Source organism: Apodemus sylvaticus, chromosome 7 (assembly GCF_947179515.1).
Source record: "Apodemus sylvaticus chromosome 7, mApoSyl1.1, whole genome shotgun sequence".
Taxonomy (NCBI): Eukaryota; Metazoa; Chordata; class Mammalia; order Rodentia; family Muridae; genus Apodemus; species Apodemus sylvaticus.
The window spans coordinates 13,341,000-13,356,777 of record NC_067478.1 but is presented as its reverse complement, the minus strand read 5'-3'; the positions used below and the strand labels follow the sequence as shown (position 1 = coordinate 13,356,777).

General features: G+C 54.6%; 1 protein-coding gene across 4 annotated transcripts in view; it reads right to left on the bottom strand.

Moving 5' to 3' along the window:
- Nbeal2 (neurobeachin like 2) overlaps positions 1-15,778 on the bottom strand; it is a 30,303-nt gene that overhangs the window by 13,137 nt on the left and 1,388 nt on the right. Inside the window, exons 1-15 of one of the 4 annotated variants that reach the window (XM_052187115.1) lie at positions 7,480-7,566; positions 6,869-6,957; positions 6,662-6,790; positions 6,485-6,566; positions 6,250-6,377; positions 5,968-6,050; positions 4,618-4,703; positions 4,245-4,527; positions 4,016-4,122; positions 3,665-3,745; positions 2,065-2,148; positions 1,562-1,660; positions 574-1,175; positions 361-493; positions 160-279 (exon numbers count right to left, since the gene is read on the bottom strand). In XM_052187115.1, coding sequence (XP_052043075.1) covers positions 160-279; positions 361-493; positions 574-1,175; positions 1,562-1,660; positions 2,065-2,148; positions 3,665-3,745; positions 4,016-4,122; positions 4,245-4,527; positions 4,618-4,703; positions 5,968-6,050; positions 6,250-6,377; positions 6,485-6,566; positions 6,662-6,790; positions 6,869-6,957; positions 7,480-7,509 — 2,136 coding nt within the window. In that variant the 5' untranslated portion in view covers positions 7,510-7,566. Of the gene's footprint in view, positions 1-159; positions 280-360; positions 494-573; positions 1,176-1,561; positions 1,661-2,064; positions 2,149-3,664; positions 3,746-4,015; positions 4,123-4,244; positions 4,528-4,617; positions 4,704-5,967; positions 6,051-6,249; positions 6,378-6,484; positions 6,567-6,661; positions 6,791-6,868; positions 6,958-7,479; positions 7,567-15,778 lie in introns of those variants that run through there. The other 3 variants (XM_052187114.1, XM_052187118.1, XM_052187116.1) reach the window with 3 other exon arrangements.

Here is a 15,778-nt window from a genome sequence, read left to right as displayed (position 1 = left end):
CTCAGCAAAGCCTGGGACCCCACCCATATCCAACTCGTGATGATTCCCCAAACTATGTACTTCAGAGTGGTAAAGGCTGAAGACACCCAGCGCTCCAGGTCACACTGGCCCACGCCCCCTCCAACTGACCCACGGCCTCCCAAGTCCTGCCTGGCCTACCTCACTGAGGGAGGGGAAGCGAAAAGGTGCTGTCTTGACTAGATGGCCATCTTTGAAGACATTGACCAGATTCTGACTGAAGGGTCGGCGCCCGGGCACGTGCACAACGGCCACACAGTGCTAGAAGAGAAGCTACGACGGCTCAAGCCACATTTGTCTCTTGGTGCTCTCACCCCACACCGGGCCCTCACGGGAACTCACCCAGGCGGAATCGGCGAAGGACACTTCAGGCAAGCTCATGGTCACATACTCCTTCCGAGTGCACACGGCTACCACCAGGGTGCCAGCTGCCGTGAAGAAGGCCTCGAACCCTGAGCCGCTGCTGGTGAAGAAGCTGGAGGCGGGCGAGCCGGTTATGCCTGCTCCTTCCCGCTCACCCTGGCGGAGGGTCCCTAGCCATTGGCGGTTACCAACCTGTACAGTTGTTTCCGCTGGAGGGGCCGGCTGGGAGCTGAGGTAGGAGCTGCCTCTGGGGATTGCAGACACAGCCAGGCATGGAAGGTAAAGCCGGGTCCTGGCCATCGCTGCACAGGCGGCACCATGATGCCAGCCATGCTGGGCGTGAGGTCAAAGTAGCGCAGGGCACGTGCGGGGCCCCGGCGCCGGGCCATGCCTGACAGTGCCCGGATGATGGCACCTGCATGCCGAGCCCTCTGAGGTTCTGTTTCACAGGACTCTGAGTCCAGTCCCGGTGGGGGGCGCAGCAGGCGACGCAGCTCCAGGGGCCGCAGTGACACGCGACCCAGAGCTTGCAGCAAGGCTAACAGTTGCTCCTGGCAGCGGTCTCCCAGGGCCGTCCCTGTGTTAAGTGTCTCTAACAGGTAGCCCACCAGGCCAGCTTGCACACAGGTGGTGCGGCTGGCAGGGCAGCTGTCACAGAGCCACCAGAGGCGTTGTGCCAGAAAGAGGCGCAGCTCGGCTGTGGGCAATGCTGGCAGCCACTGCATCAGCACCAGCACTGGCTGCTCGTTGCGGATTGGTGGAGGCGGGTGCGTGCTGTGGTCACCCTCCACAGCCTGTAGGTGGAAAGAACGTGACAGTCCCCGGTCAACTGTGGCTCCTTGCCAGCTATGACACTTCCTGTTGTGCTCAGTATTGGAAAGCAACAATGCCACCCCATCTTGGTGCCTGGCCAAAGCTGGACGATCAGGATCACTAAACCAAGTAATCAGCTTGACTAATGCCCATGCTTTGGCTTGTAGCCTACTACAGACAAACTGACAACGCTATGTTTCTGGGATAGCCCTTGAGGCCTATGGTATAGAGGCCTCATCTGAGGGCACTGACAGGTGTGGCTAGGCCACAGCTGACACTGTGCTGGCCACAGCTAACAGTCCTCTGAGGTTGGGAACTGGCTCAGGCCAGCTGCCTTCGGGACTCAGACCCCAAGCCAGGTCCTCACCATGTTGAGTAGTTCCTGCAGCAGCCTATGGGTGGGGGGCCCGTGGCTCTGCAGGACCTCCTGCAGGTGCTGGTAGCCAATACGTTCCTTGAACACCTCCTGAAAAGTAGCATGGAAGTAAGCAAAGCTGTGAGTTCTTTGGGCAACTCACACCCATAGGATCCCTTCCCATGCGGACTGCCTTTGCTAGTTCTGCCTTAGATCACAGTACAGACAGAAGCAAGGACAACACAGGGGACGGAGTGGCCTGTACTCATCTCAGAAGGCTACAGATGATGGTCAGCTCACAAGTGTCCTTTTCCTATGTGGCCCTGACCCAGGAGACCCACACCCGACTCCCAGGAGACACTGATGACCACACCCATCAAGAGTGTAGAGCCATGCTCCAGCGGCAATGGCAGTCACATACTCTCCAGGGAACAAGAGTGACAGGTCAGGTTTGGAAACATGAGGATCATGACCCCCACCTCTGACTCCTGTCACAGAAAGTGAAGCAGCCTCACCTTGGCCGAAGGGGAGCCGCTCATGATACAGGTCAGCACTCTGACCACGTGGACCGCAATGGCGTCTGTGTCCTGGTCGAGCACCTTGGGGTAGAGGGGAAGTCAGGAGAAGCAGCTGCCAGGGTGTCACAGCCGACAGGGCTTAACAGTAAAAGGGGTGCGGGTCCAGGCACACCAGGGTCCGGGTCATTGCTGAATCGGCAAGCCCTGTGAACACCAGGCCCTCTCCTCGCCACACAAGCTGGTGCCTGAACTGGATGGAGTGCTCTCCTATCTCATGTTCCTGGGATAGCCCTCGAGGCCTCCAGTGCAGAGGTCTCGTCTCGGGGCATTGACAGGCATGGCTAAGCCACAGCTGGCATGGCACTGGCCACAGTTAACAGCCTCCAGGGCTGTTAGCATGAAGACAAGGCCAGGGCAGAGTTGGGCAAGACCGCCAGGTAAAGAGGCCTGGAATGAAATTCAGGCCAGGAAGGGCCTCTGGCCCAGACCAGTGGTGCGTCCTGCCTCTGCACCCCTCCTGTTCTCTCGTGGGCTTACTGGTACTAATCCCCACAACCCACCCAAGTTAGACACACACGTGCAAGCAAGCCATCGAGTGTCCCATCACCCATGATGATCGACAAGTACTCAGGGCTATCGGGGCCATCAATCACAGGGCATTAGAGCCAGAAGAACCTTCGAGATCTCTAAATCCTACCCTGTCCCCATGCCCTACACCAGTGAGGACACTGTGGCTCAGCTTAGCTGAGACTAAGGGATCACTCCCTGCTCACTCCTGTGATCTCTTCTGAGGGCTAAGGGGCTGAGAGCTTGCTAGCAAGAGCTAAGCCACAGCTCGGCCCTAAGAGCCCTTTGTTCTCAGCTCTACCAAGTCCTCAGGAAATGTGACTTCAGACAACCTTCACTTTTCCTGGCCTGTAAAGTCAAGGGTCAGGGATCACCTAGTGCTACCTGATTTGGTCAGCTCGGTAGAAAGTCATAATAGGGAATAAACGTGTGAGCTGCCTTGTGAAAGCCAGACAGAACAGAGGCGCTGGCAGGCTGGGCCTGAGTGTAAAGCCCTCGGAGTCCTTTACCACAAGGTGCTGGCCCAGGACACAGATGCTACTGTAGTCCACCCCTGGCACACACACTGACACCCTGCAGTTTCCAAGCCCCTTGGGATGGTGAGGCCTGTGACATATTTTAAGAAGGCAGATCTGTTTACTATAGGAATCAGGAGCCACAGAAGAAATGGCCCTTCGGGACCCCTGCCTTAGTAGGTGATGACAACCAAACCTCTGAGTGTCGGAACTTCTGTGTCTTTCTGAGAAGCAGGGGATGGGGTAGGTGGTAAAGAGTTTCGAAGGTTCCTTCCAGCCACACCCAACACCCGATTCTAACACCAGGTAAGCAAAAGCCCACTTCCTGTTGCGTCTCTAGGACAGGACCTTGAAAGGTGGGGTAAGAGGGCATGGTGGGCGCCCTCACTGTCAGGACACAGTCTCAACATATCTACTTATCCACCATTCTAGAATACAGGAAATGGTCAGATCAGGAGCCCAGGGGTGGTGGCCAGGGGAGGAGCTGCCGGAGCTGCTCAGCCCCAAGGTGGTACCTTCTGGACATCGGGCTCAGTCAGTAACCAGGTAGCCAGGTCACTGTCCCCCTCAGGGGGTGCCCGGGCCTGCAGGTACAGCTGTGGGGAGGAGCAGAGTAGAGGAGAAGGAGAGGAGAAGAGGTTAGACCAGGACCAGGGGGAGCGGCTGGGGTTCTGCACCAGTGGGAAACAGTTCTAGTCAAAGTTCTTGCAGAATAGGGTCAAAACCCAAAGGGACAGACATTGCCCAGGCTCCAGGCCCTCCCACTGAACACAGGCTACAGCCGTGTTTGCTCAGCAGCAAGCTGGGATTTCTATGTGATGCTCCCGGGTTCCAGGCCTCCAACCTCCAGGTGAAACCCCACCCACCTTGCTGTTCTGGATGAGGCGGATAAGGTGTTCAAAGCAATTGTTGCTAAGGAAGGTGGCTTGCAGCACTGGCCGGTCCTCACATGCCAGCATCATGGGGATAGCATCTGTACAGGGGTCGATGTCAGACTCCCTACAGGCACCCTTAACACTCCACCTCCCCTCCTGCCCAGCCCTGCCTTTCCACCACCACATGGGCATTCCCAAGGGCCTGGGAGCCCATACCTACCGAGCATGCTGACCCGCAGGGTAATGAGGGCCTCTTCAGGGCTTGAACTCGGACTAGTTGGCCAGTCAGCGTTAAGAATGTGGAAGTAGCCCTCAAGCAGGGTGCGGAGTTCTGGTCCTCGGGTTGGTGTTCGGCTAGTATGCAGGACATGCACCGCACCTACCAGCGCCCTCAGAGCCAGTTGCACCCGGTGAGGGTCCTGAGCTGGGCCACAGCCCCAGCCCCGCAGCACGCCTAGCAGCCCCTGCACAGAGCCAGCACTCACAGCCATCTGCCCATTCTCCTATGGGTGAGGAAAAATGACCGTAGACTCACCTAGAAGCAAGGTGCCGAGAGGGCTGCCCCCGGTAAGCAGGCTCACGACCCAGCATACCTTTCCTCCTGCGAGGACGGCACCAAAGAGGTGGACAAGTCGCAACAGCAACGTGGGAGGCAATCGCTCTGCATCCTGCAGGTTCTCTGGGGAGTGGGCAGGGCAGGACAATGTCACCAAGGTTGCAGGACTGTGGTCCAAAGGACTGCACAAGAGGTGGGATGACCCAGCGTGGGAGGAGGGGCAGCGGCTGTGCCCTAGCAAAGGTCCTGACCTAACGGAGGAGACCTCACCCTGCTTTGGATCCAAAATGTCATGGCTGTATGCTAGAGGGATCAGGGGCTACAGTGGTGCTTGGGGGACATATGGTCCAGCCCCAAGGGCCTAGGCAGCTTCCCAGATCCTTATGTCCAAAAGGGAGGGCATCTTGGAGTGACACACAGCCACTGTGTTTTCCACAGCCACAGAGACCCAAGATTTAGCTTCTCAGATGCAAATCAGTTCCTTCTGCCACTGTCACGGTGGGAGTTTCTTGTGCTCTGATCTGGGGACCAGGCTACACTGGGGAGTAGCAGGGACCTTCACGGGTTCACATGTGGCCCTGTCCAGCTAAGCTGGAAAGGTGCTGGGCAATGAACTGAAACCGGGAGGGCAGAAGGGTCCAGGCCCGAGTCACATGGGGAGGAACAGGAGGGATGGGGACAGGAGTGGGGAGAAGGAGCATCGATCCCGAGGATGTCAGGCTGCCACTGGAGGCTCCTACAAATGGGTGAGCAAATCTACAAGGCTCTAAGAGTGTCCAGGTGGGGGGCTCAGTCACCCCCACCCCACCCCAGTTCTCCTCTCCCGGGGTCATGTCTTGCTAAATGATCCAAAAGAATCCGCCTTCCCATAACCCTGCTTGTCTCTGTCCGGCCACTTCCTGCTCAAGTGCTGGCCACTGTCTCTCCCATGAGGGGAAAGGGAGGTCCCAGAAGAGAAGATGAATGCACGAGTTAATGAATAAGGCCAGGGAGAACAAATGGCCGGAAGGGCTTCTGGACTTCACTCCTCCAGGACTAAGGAAGCAGGTGGATTGCTGGTGCACACAGAGGCTGGAGGAGGGATAGAGCTTGGGTGGAGACTACAGGGGCAGAGAGACCAGACAGGGAGCACGGCCGGGGAGGAACCAGGATGGAAGGAAGACGGGAAATTGGGGGGACATGTCAACCCCTCACCTGAGAGAAAGTCCTCGTCCTAGACTAGGAAAAAATGGCTTTGCCTAGGCCTGCCTTTTCTTTCTTCTCTGCCCCTAAACTTCTACTTGGCTGTTAGAGGTTCCGGTGTCTTAGGCCAGGCCACCAAGGAGTTCCTGTCTGGTGGACTGGATTAAGCAACTAGGTTTGCGGGCAGGACCAGGTGGGGCCTGACCTTGGAAGAAGGCTCCGAATTCACAGGGCAGAGCGGCTGGAGGGAACTTGTATTTGCTCTTCTCCTTGGCGCTGATGACTTCCCTGGGGGTGGGGGTGGGGAGAGTTGGGGTGAAGCCTGGCCCTGGGATCCATCGGCTGAACTCTCACCGCTTCCTGGTCAGGTCACTGGTCTCCTCCAGCCTGCACACAGGCTAGTTCCATAAGGCTTCAGACCAATGATCCCATCCCTGGCCTCCCGCTAGCCTCCTGCGGGTCACCCTGTCTGGGGCCTGTGTCTCACCCACTGTGCTGGCGCCGCCATGTCTGGTAGGGGTCAAAGAGCCCCTCACAGAGGAGCAGAGCGTGCAGGGCCACGGTCTCTAGCTGGGTCCCACGGTCCTCCTGCGGTGACGACGGGGATCCTTTCAGCTGCAGTGCGGGGTGGGGGGGTGGGGGGGAGAGATCATAGATGGAGGGTCAGTCAGCCATACTTGCAGTAGCTGTCTGTCTCTGCGCTATCCAGGTAGGCCTCTCACCTCAGCCATCAGTCCAGTGAGCAATGCCAGCACATGGGGCACCAGGACCTGGCCCCAACCAGCCTCTACATTCTCCAGGTTCCTGGGGTTGGGGGTGAAGAACAGGAGAAGTCATGCTAATGTTCCAGTCTCCCTCACTCCCAGGCCCACCCTCAGAGGCAGCCAGGGAGAAACCACCTGCAGAGAACGATGAAGAGCTTCAGCAGTAGCAGGGCTTGGTCCAGGCTGTCCTGGTCTAGCTGTTCCGCTAGCGCATGCAGAGCGTCCAGGGGCAGCAGAGGCACTTCCGCACCTGCCTCCTCGGGCCTGCAGGATGGGAAGAGCTGCTGAGTGCCACGGCCGTCCTACCTGCCTGGCCCCGGCCTCGCGCAGGTTCGGCCTTACCTTCGAGGTTCCAGGGAGGATAACGAGATGGTCTTCTCGAAGACACCCACGAAGGCCTTCAGCCATTGCTGCAGGTAGCCAAGGTCCTTCTGTTGACAAAAAAGAGTTCAAGGGAATGAGAGGGTAGGGAGCCCCACTGAAGAGAGAAGGGTAGCCACAAGTGGAACACTCAAGGAGGATGGATTATAGGTGGGGTGATGGGGACAGAGAGGAGGAGGAGGACAGGATGCAGGACAGGATCTGGAAGGTCAGAACCAGAGGGCTGTGGGGGGACAGGTCAGCTCCAGGACCTTCAGTCAGGTCCCACCTCTAATGGTTGGGACCACAGAGCCCCGACACAGAAGGAGGAGGAGCTTAAGTGGGGCGTGGCTCTAAGTCCGGCTGCAGAGCTCCCATTCTATCTACCTGCTATCTACCTAGAGCCTTGGCCTGTGTGCCGTCCTGCCACCTTTGCCTAGTCCTGCAGCCACCACCTTCTGAGAACTTTCTGGCGCCATGGGTCCCAGGATGCACACGCCCTGTTGGACGGCAGGCACCCTGCCCGACACTACAGCACCCTTGCGCCACAGCCCACCCTCACCCTGGAGCCTTCACCCACCCTTTCTGTTTACCTGGGCCCCAGGCCCCAGAGCGGGTTCCATGGGCAAGTGGGGTGGGTAGTGGCTGAGCCCGTGTATGGGTGCCGCCAAGGAAACTATGGTGTGAATAACAGAAAAAAAAAAAACATTTCCTCCGCCCTTGCTGGGGCAGGAAGCGCAGAGTCACGGTGGGGGAGGGCAGCCGCTTCCTCCCAGCAGACCGCAGGGATGTGGAGGGGCCCTGGGGCACCCTGGGCTGCTAAGGTACTGTGGGCAGGGCCTATGGCATATGTAGTGGGGTCACATTGCCCTGGGTGCCATCTTTACTTTAGGTACCTGGTTTAGGGTGCCAGGTACCCTTCACTCAAAGTACCCACATTTCCTGACCTGGCTCAATACCTCAAGCCTAGGGAAAATATGCACGCTTTACCGTATCTTCGTTCCTTCCCAGGACCTGGTGGTACAGCCAGCCATTTTCCCTTATTTGCCTTAACTTAATGCCATTTCCAGGCCACGGAGGTGGGACCTGACCTGGACACTGGTCCATCCCCACATCCGGAGCCCAACCAGCTGACCCCAGAGAGCAATCACCTTTCCCAGGTTAGAGAGGGGCCCAGAACGACACTGGGAGAGGAGAAGAGAAATGGCCATCAGTCCTCACAGGGCCTGAGACTGCTCCTGCAGGCGGGGACCTCACACCTAAGCAACTCCAGAACTTTATAGAGTGGCGCTTCTCAACCTTCCTAATGCCAGGGCCCTTTAGAGCATTTCCTTAACGGTGTGCGCCTCCCTCCAGCATAAAACTATTTTCCTTACCACTTCATAACTGTAATTTTGTTACTGTTATGAATCGTAATATAAATATCTGCGTTTTCCGAAGGTCCGAGGCAATCCTGTGAAAGGCGGAAAGCCCTGGTTTGGGGGATGGCTGGCTTGTTTATGCTGCCCGTGGCTTCCATGTAGCACCATGACCTGGACAGATGCCAGCAGAGCTGGGGCAGGCTCCCCAAAATCTAGTGGGAGCAGCTATTCACTGTGTCTGGATGTCTATTTTGCCCATTTTTCTCTATTGTTTATAGCATGCATATGCGTGTGCGTGCGTGCGTGTGTGCATGTGTGTGTGTGTGTGTGTGTGTGTGTGTAGAGCAGAGCTGTATGTCTGTATGACTCTATCACTCTCCACCTTATTTTTTTGAGACAAGGTCTCTCAAGTCCCCGGGATCTGCCTGTTTCTGTCCCAGCACAAGCATGTGACGCCAGGCTCTACTCTCCATGGGTGGTTCTCAGGAACCCCACTCAGGTCCTCTGCTTGTGAAGCAAATTCCAAGTCATCTCCCCTGGCCTGGTTTTTGTTGTTGTTGGGTTTCACTTGTTTGTTTACCTTTTTAAGCCCTCCTAGAAATCTCCTTCCCCAGCAACCAGGAGACCAAGATGCTCAGATTCTGAGAAGCCATATTACCTGGACGGTTACCCTAAAGGTTCCTGGGTTGAAGGAAATGCAAAAGTAGGAGTTTTGTTTGTTTGTTTGGCTTGCTTTTTGACACAGGGTTTCTCTGCATAGATATAGCTGTCCTGAACATTCTCCCCAGGCTGGCCTTGAACTCAAGAGATCCACCTGTCCACCTCCCAGGTCCAAGTGCTGGGATTAAAGGCAAGCGCGCACCAACACCTGCTTTAGTGGGTTTTAGGGAAATAATCTGATGAGGAGGGCTCTAACGGTCGGTGGATTATCCATTGATAGGTTTGTAATCTGGGCTACTGGGAAGGGGAGGAAGTGGCGTGGGACATTCCAGAAGGGTATGAAGAAGTGTGTCTCGTCCCCGAGCACTCACAGCTGGCCTGTGTGTCTTCTCCCAGTCCTCCTTTGTGTCTGACTTAAGGTAAAGCAGCTTTCCTGTGCCTTGCCCTTCCGTCATGATATCACCGCCTTGTCACGGGTACACATACGAGCAACCGAGCCAGATAACCATGGGCGGAAAACTCCCAAACCACGAACCAAAATCAGCCTTTCCTTGTCTTAGGTGACCCTCTCAGACACTTTATCAGAGAGATGGAGGGTGAGTACATCGGGGCTTCGAGAGCATTTCTGCCAAGCCCATTACGGGAAGTGAGAGCCTCAGAGAACACTCAGCACCTGGGCTCCAGCTACACCTTTTGGGCTAAAGGAGTCAGATCTCTGTTTTAGGCCAGGGAAGCCGGCCATCTGACCCTGACTTCTGCCTCAGAGGCCTTTCTGGTTTTAAAAATGTCCTAATACTGGGCCAGGAAGATGGCTCAGTCAGAATGCTTGCATGTAAGCAGAGAGACCTGAACTTAGATCCCAGCACCACATAATGAATCAGGATCAGCAGTGCATGTTCTAATCTCAGCTAAGGGGAGGCAGAGGCCGGCAGGTCGGTGGAGCTTGAAGGCCAGCCAGCCAAGTTTATAGGCTTTCGGTGTAGTGAGAGATCCCGTCTTAGAAAATTAGGTAGAGTGAGGAAGTCAACCTCTGATCCATGTACACACGCAACACATACCTGAATGCATGCATGTACACATCCATGCGAATGCATAGGCATGCGTGTATGTGTGTGCACACACACACAGACACAGACACACAGACACACACACAGACACAGACACACACACAGACACACACACAGACACAGACACACACACAGACACACACACAGACACACAGACACACACACACACAGACACACACACACACACACACACAGACACACAGACACACACACACACACAGACACACACACACACACACACACACACACACACACGAACAGTATCCCAAGACCCTTTCCCACCTTTAGAATAGAATAAAGGTCCAACTGCTGTGCCTGGCCTTCTTGGCCCTAATATTTTCAAGGCCTAGTTTCTGACCCCTGATACCCTCTGGCCCAGACTTCTATACCCCACTTTACTACCTCAGTGACTTGGCTTGGGGTACTTAAGCGGGAATTTCCCAACTTCCTCATGGTGAGTCCAACTTTCATATATACACACACACATACACACACACACATATAATTAATTTATTTTATGTGCATTGGTGTTTTGCCTGTGTGTATGAATGTCTACATGACGGGGTCAGAGCCAGGATCTGTGCCTCTCAGAATCTGGTTGATGGGAAAGGAGACTGCGAGGAAGTCTTGGAAAGGGAAACAACCAACCACATACAGACACATGGATGCTGGGAATTGAACCTAGGTCCTCTGGAAGAGTAGCCGGTGCTCTTAAACGTTGAACCATCTCTCCAGCTCCCATGACTACAGCTTTCCATCCCTCGGCCTATCTAGTCTTGTAAAGTCTCCACATCAGGCTGAGTCAGGTTCAGGGCTAGGCCAACCAAGGCAGGCTTCATGAGTTCTGAAGGGGCATGAAGGATCTCAAAGGCACAGAACAAATGACAGGAGTAGCTGCTGCCTGTCCACGTCTTCTGGACCTCACTCTTTCTCCCTCAGAGGCCTCGGGCCAGCTCTGACCTGAACACCAGTCCTTGAAGCTATAGTGCTAAATATCAGAGTCTCTACAGAAGCAGGGGTCAGAAGACAGGGCAGGGCAGTGAACAGGAGCAAGATGGTTGGCTGTGCTGTTTGTGACAGGGTCCAGAGCCTAGAAGTCATGACTGTGGGGCTTGAGATCTGGGTTGCTATCTGAGCCTCTGCCTTACTGGTTCCTTCCAGACCTTTCCAGCTCTGAAGGGGACTCTAAGGACAGAGGAGGAACAACCGCACAGGCCAAGACCACGCTTCAGTTCAGGAGGAAGTACTCGGCTCTTGCTACAGGGGAGAAAATAGAGGTCACTGTCTCTAGAAGGATGGATGCTGATCATCCTCCAAAGCTGTCCCCAAGCTGTCCCCAACAGCCCCACACTCTAAGAACATTGGGAAGAAGAGCCCCAGGGTTAGTGAGGCACAGTTCCCGCTTGGGCATGAAACCACCATTCTCTCAGAACTCTATGTGGCACTGGTTGGGAGAGAGCTTTCTCCCTGAGGGACAGGGGCCACTAAGCTGCCTGTTACCACGCTGCCTAGCAAGCTATGTGAATGAGCTCATGCCCAGTACAGAAAGCCTCATCGGACGTCGCCATCACCATGGAATCAGTCAACATTCTGGTGCAGGCTCCATCCTCAGAGCCAATCAGCGATTTCCTCCAACGTCTGAGGCTCTGTATAAGTGCTGCCCCTCATCTCCAGTCCAAGGGGATGACTTGCTGTTCCCATCCCGAAGGGCTGCACACACTTTTATTTTCCATGTTTCCTCTTCAGAAATGCTCTTAGTCAGGACCAGAGTGTTTTGAAGACACAACCCTCTTCTGTACAGGTAGGATTATTAATTACTAACGGAAAATTGGTGCTGAGGGTATGAGTTTTGAAGTCAGGCCCTGTTTAAGTACTGGGTAGCTTGTTACCAAAATAACAAGACCTCTCTGAGTCTTGGCTATCTCTTTATATGGGGGCTGGCGGAATCTTACTATGTAGACCAAACTGACTTCGAAATCAGAGCAAGATCTGCCTGCCCCTGCCTCACAAGTACAAGGCTTAAATGCTTGTACCACCAGGCCCAGCTTAGTGGCACCCATATCACCTACCAAAGGGTGGGATGGTTGGGAGCTGCAAACCAGGGGCTCTGGTCAGCCCAAACTCCTGGCCTTCTAGGACAACCCTCCGATCCCTGTCTATGAGTGAAAGCAAGAGGTAGCCCTTGGCTCAGCGCAGAGCTGAGGCCTCCAGGGCAATCCCACTGGCTGCCTTAGGCAGGGAAGGCAGGGTGTATTCCCCAGGGAGAGTTGCGCGCAGTAGGGAGAGCAGTCACGGCTCAGTATGGATGCTCCCTTTCAGTCAGGGGTGCCTCCGCCTCCAGGTATGGACAGGAAGAACTAGAGTCAGATAGGTCTGAACAATATAGCTTCTCAGGCCTAAAATCTTTCCAGGAGGAGGGAGGGCATTGTCAGGTCAAAGGTGGCTTTTAGCTGCATTGTAAGAGCTGTAGGCCACGGGATGAATCTGAAAGATGGCATCGTGCCCACGAAGCAGAAGCTATTGAGCACAGTGGTGGAAGTGCCTGGGTCCTGGCCAGCCTCTGCCCCTCACCTGAAGGACAAAGAGGACCTAAAGGTCCCATAACACTTCAGTCCTTAGCCTCGTTCCTTGTCCTATCACTATGGAAACAGAGTTTCTTGCCATGGTCTCCATAGTAACTGACTCTGTTTCCATGGGGATCACACTCTTCCCCATCACCTCCTCAGTTGTCATAACAACCCCAAAGATACCAGCCTTCTCCTCCCAACCCCAGGCTCTATGCTAATTTTTCTGTCATTGAAGTTCTCTTCTCCTTCAATTGCCTTAGCAACAAAAGTGGGAAGAAAGAAACTCCAATAGCCCCTCAGGTGTGAGAGGGACCGAGAGCTGGGCACTTCTGAGAAAGAAAATAAGAGCCACACTGTGGTGGTGCACACCTTTACTCCCAGCACTTGGGAGTTGGGTCTCTTAATTCAAGGCCAGCTCGGTCTGCTGTGAGTTCTAGGGCAGCCAGGGCTACACAGAGAAACCCTGTCTCAAGAAACAAACCAACAAAAAACAAAACAACAGCAAAAAGTAAATGAGAGATGTAGGACTCTGACAAGGTGGGTAAAGCAGCCCCTGCACAAGTGTGAGTTACAATTCCCCAGCACATAAAAGCCAGGGCACACATCCATAGCCTCAGCCCTGAGCGGGCAGGGGCAGGGCAAGAACTGTAGGGATGCTTGGGAGCTACAAACCACAGGCAGAGCCCTTAAGCTCACCGGCCAGTCTAGATTAACCAATACAGTGGAGGTTTGGTGAGATGGCTTAGCAGGGCACTGTCACCAAGACTGACAACCTGAGTTCAATTCTTGGGACTGACATGGTACTCAGAAGGCAAGGACAGGCAGATCTCTGAGTTCAAGTCCAACCTGGCCTACATAGTCAGTTCTAGACCATCAAGGGCTGCATAGTGAAACCTTGTCTAAATAGATAAGTAGTAAGGCCGAGGGCTAGAGGTGGTCCAGTGGTTAGGGGCGTTGTATGCTCTCCCTGAAGCCTTGGGTTCTATTACCAGCACCCACATGGTGACTCAAAACCAACTGTAATTCCACGTCCAGGCACTGACCATGTACATGATGCATTGACATATATGCAGGCAAAACACCAATATACATAAAAGATATCTGATGTCTTTCTTCAGCCTCTACATGTACACACACATGTATGTATGCATGCATACACACACACACACACACACACACACAGAGTTAAACTGAGGTCTAGAAAGAAATAGAACCCAGCTAAGGGCCTGGAGGAGCAGAAGAGGCCCGGTAAGTTTCCATGAGACAGGAGTGATCACAGGTCAAGGATAAAGAAAAGAGAGAAAGGTGAGAAAAACTAAAGAGCTTCTGCTCTGACCTAACCTCTGAGTCCTGCATCACTGGCATGCTTGGAGAATTCGGCTCAGGTTCCCTGTCCTGCCAAGCTCTTTGTGATCCTCAGCTCCCCTATCAGTGTGTGTGTGTGTGTGTGTGTGTGTGTGTGAGTGAGTGTGGTGTGTGTGTGGTGTGGTGTGTGTGTGTGTGGTGTATGTGTGTGTGGTATGTGTGTGTGTGTGTGAGTGAGTGTGGTGTGTGTGTGATGTGGTGTGGTGTGTGTGTGTGTGCACACGCTACTCCAGCCTGCAGAGGGGCTGCTCATTTACATGCTCTTTTGCATTAACCTTTACATGCTTCCCGAGTGCCAGCATGCCAGGTGCTGTCCCAGGCTCCTGGTCCTCTTGTGCTTCTCCTGTTTCTTCCTTGACACTCTGGTAGGTATGCTCTACACATTCAGCATGGCGGCTCTGTCCTGCTCCCTACTTCAGACGACTTGCTGCTGCTGCTTTTCCTCCTCTTTCAGACAGGGACTCACTTTGTAGACCAGGCTTTTCTGGAATTCACAAGAGATCTGACTGCTTCTGCCTTGAAGTGGTGGGATTAAAGGTGAAGGGGTGGATCAGAATAAGAGAAAGAGTGGGGGAGAGGGAGAGACAGAGAGGAAGGAAGAGGAGAGGGAGGGAGAGGGAGAGAGAAAGACATGCCACGCCCCCTGAAAGCTTCTTCTATTTCCTATTGCTATGTGCTCATTCCTGTTGTTCCTGGCCTCCAGCCCTCGAAATCCCAATTCTGCCTGCCCTGGGACAACTTCCTTGATTGGTCATCACCCTGGTCATCTTCTCACCCAGTCATTCTGTAACACCCAGGGAAGGCAACACTTACCAAATGCTAGGTTCTGGGAAGCAAGGGCAGTGAAGGTTAAGAAAGTTCCAAGAGGAACAACAGGTGGTGTCCCAGGTAGAGGCCACCTGAGCCTCTTGACCACAGGACCGAGGCTTGGGTGGCTACAGGGACTCTCCTGATGACCTTGCCTTGGTTTCCCCAAGAGGACCTGGAGGCAGTCTGATCCTGCCCCCTCCCTCTGCCTCCTCTCAGAGCCCACCAAGAGGGTAGGACCCCTGTGAGGAGGGAAAGCAGGTCTAAGTCTGGGGTCTCTTAGGGGGAAAGAAGAACAGGAACTAGGGTGCTTCTCCCTCTGTCCTCACCCAGACCCACAACTGGGGAAACAGGTTTGCCAGCAGATGGTGGCTCCTGCCACCGAAGGGAGGGGCCACCTGTGCTGCTGGCTGGTTGGCTGTGGACTGACAAAAAGGGTCTCTTCTTTCTTTTTGAGACAAGTCTCAAAAGACTGTAGCCCAGATTGGCCTCAGACTTTTGGCAATCCTCCTACCTCAAACTCTCTCATGTTGGGATTACAGGCATGCGTCATCATGCTGGGGCTCTAAGGGTCTCGCAACCCCTGTCAGATCCACCCTTGCCTTACACACCCTGTGACACACACACAACGAGTCCCTAGCAGCACTATTTCCCCTTGGGAACCCAGCACCAAGAAGTGGGCCGGTGTCTGTGGAGCAGGCAGGAAGGCTGCACTGGGAGGCTGCCTGGCTTCCTTTCCCCAGGCAGCCGGGCCCCACCCGACTCCTGAGTTTGCTCTCACATCCTGGATTTATTTGTTGGCTTGGTCCCAGGCTGCCCCCTGCCTGTCTGGGCTTCCACAACTACAACCAGCCAGCGTGTGCCCCATACCGAAGCCTTCTGGGAGGCGGTGGGAATACAGCAGACAGAAGTGGCCAACAGCTCAAAACCAAACAGCCCAGCAACTATAAAAGGGTACAGTCCCGGGAAGCTGGACAGAACATCTCCAGCAGCCTACCATCCAGCCTGAAAACCCATCGATGACATCTCTGTAGATTCATCACCTGGTTTAAGTTCTCCTAGCAT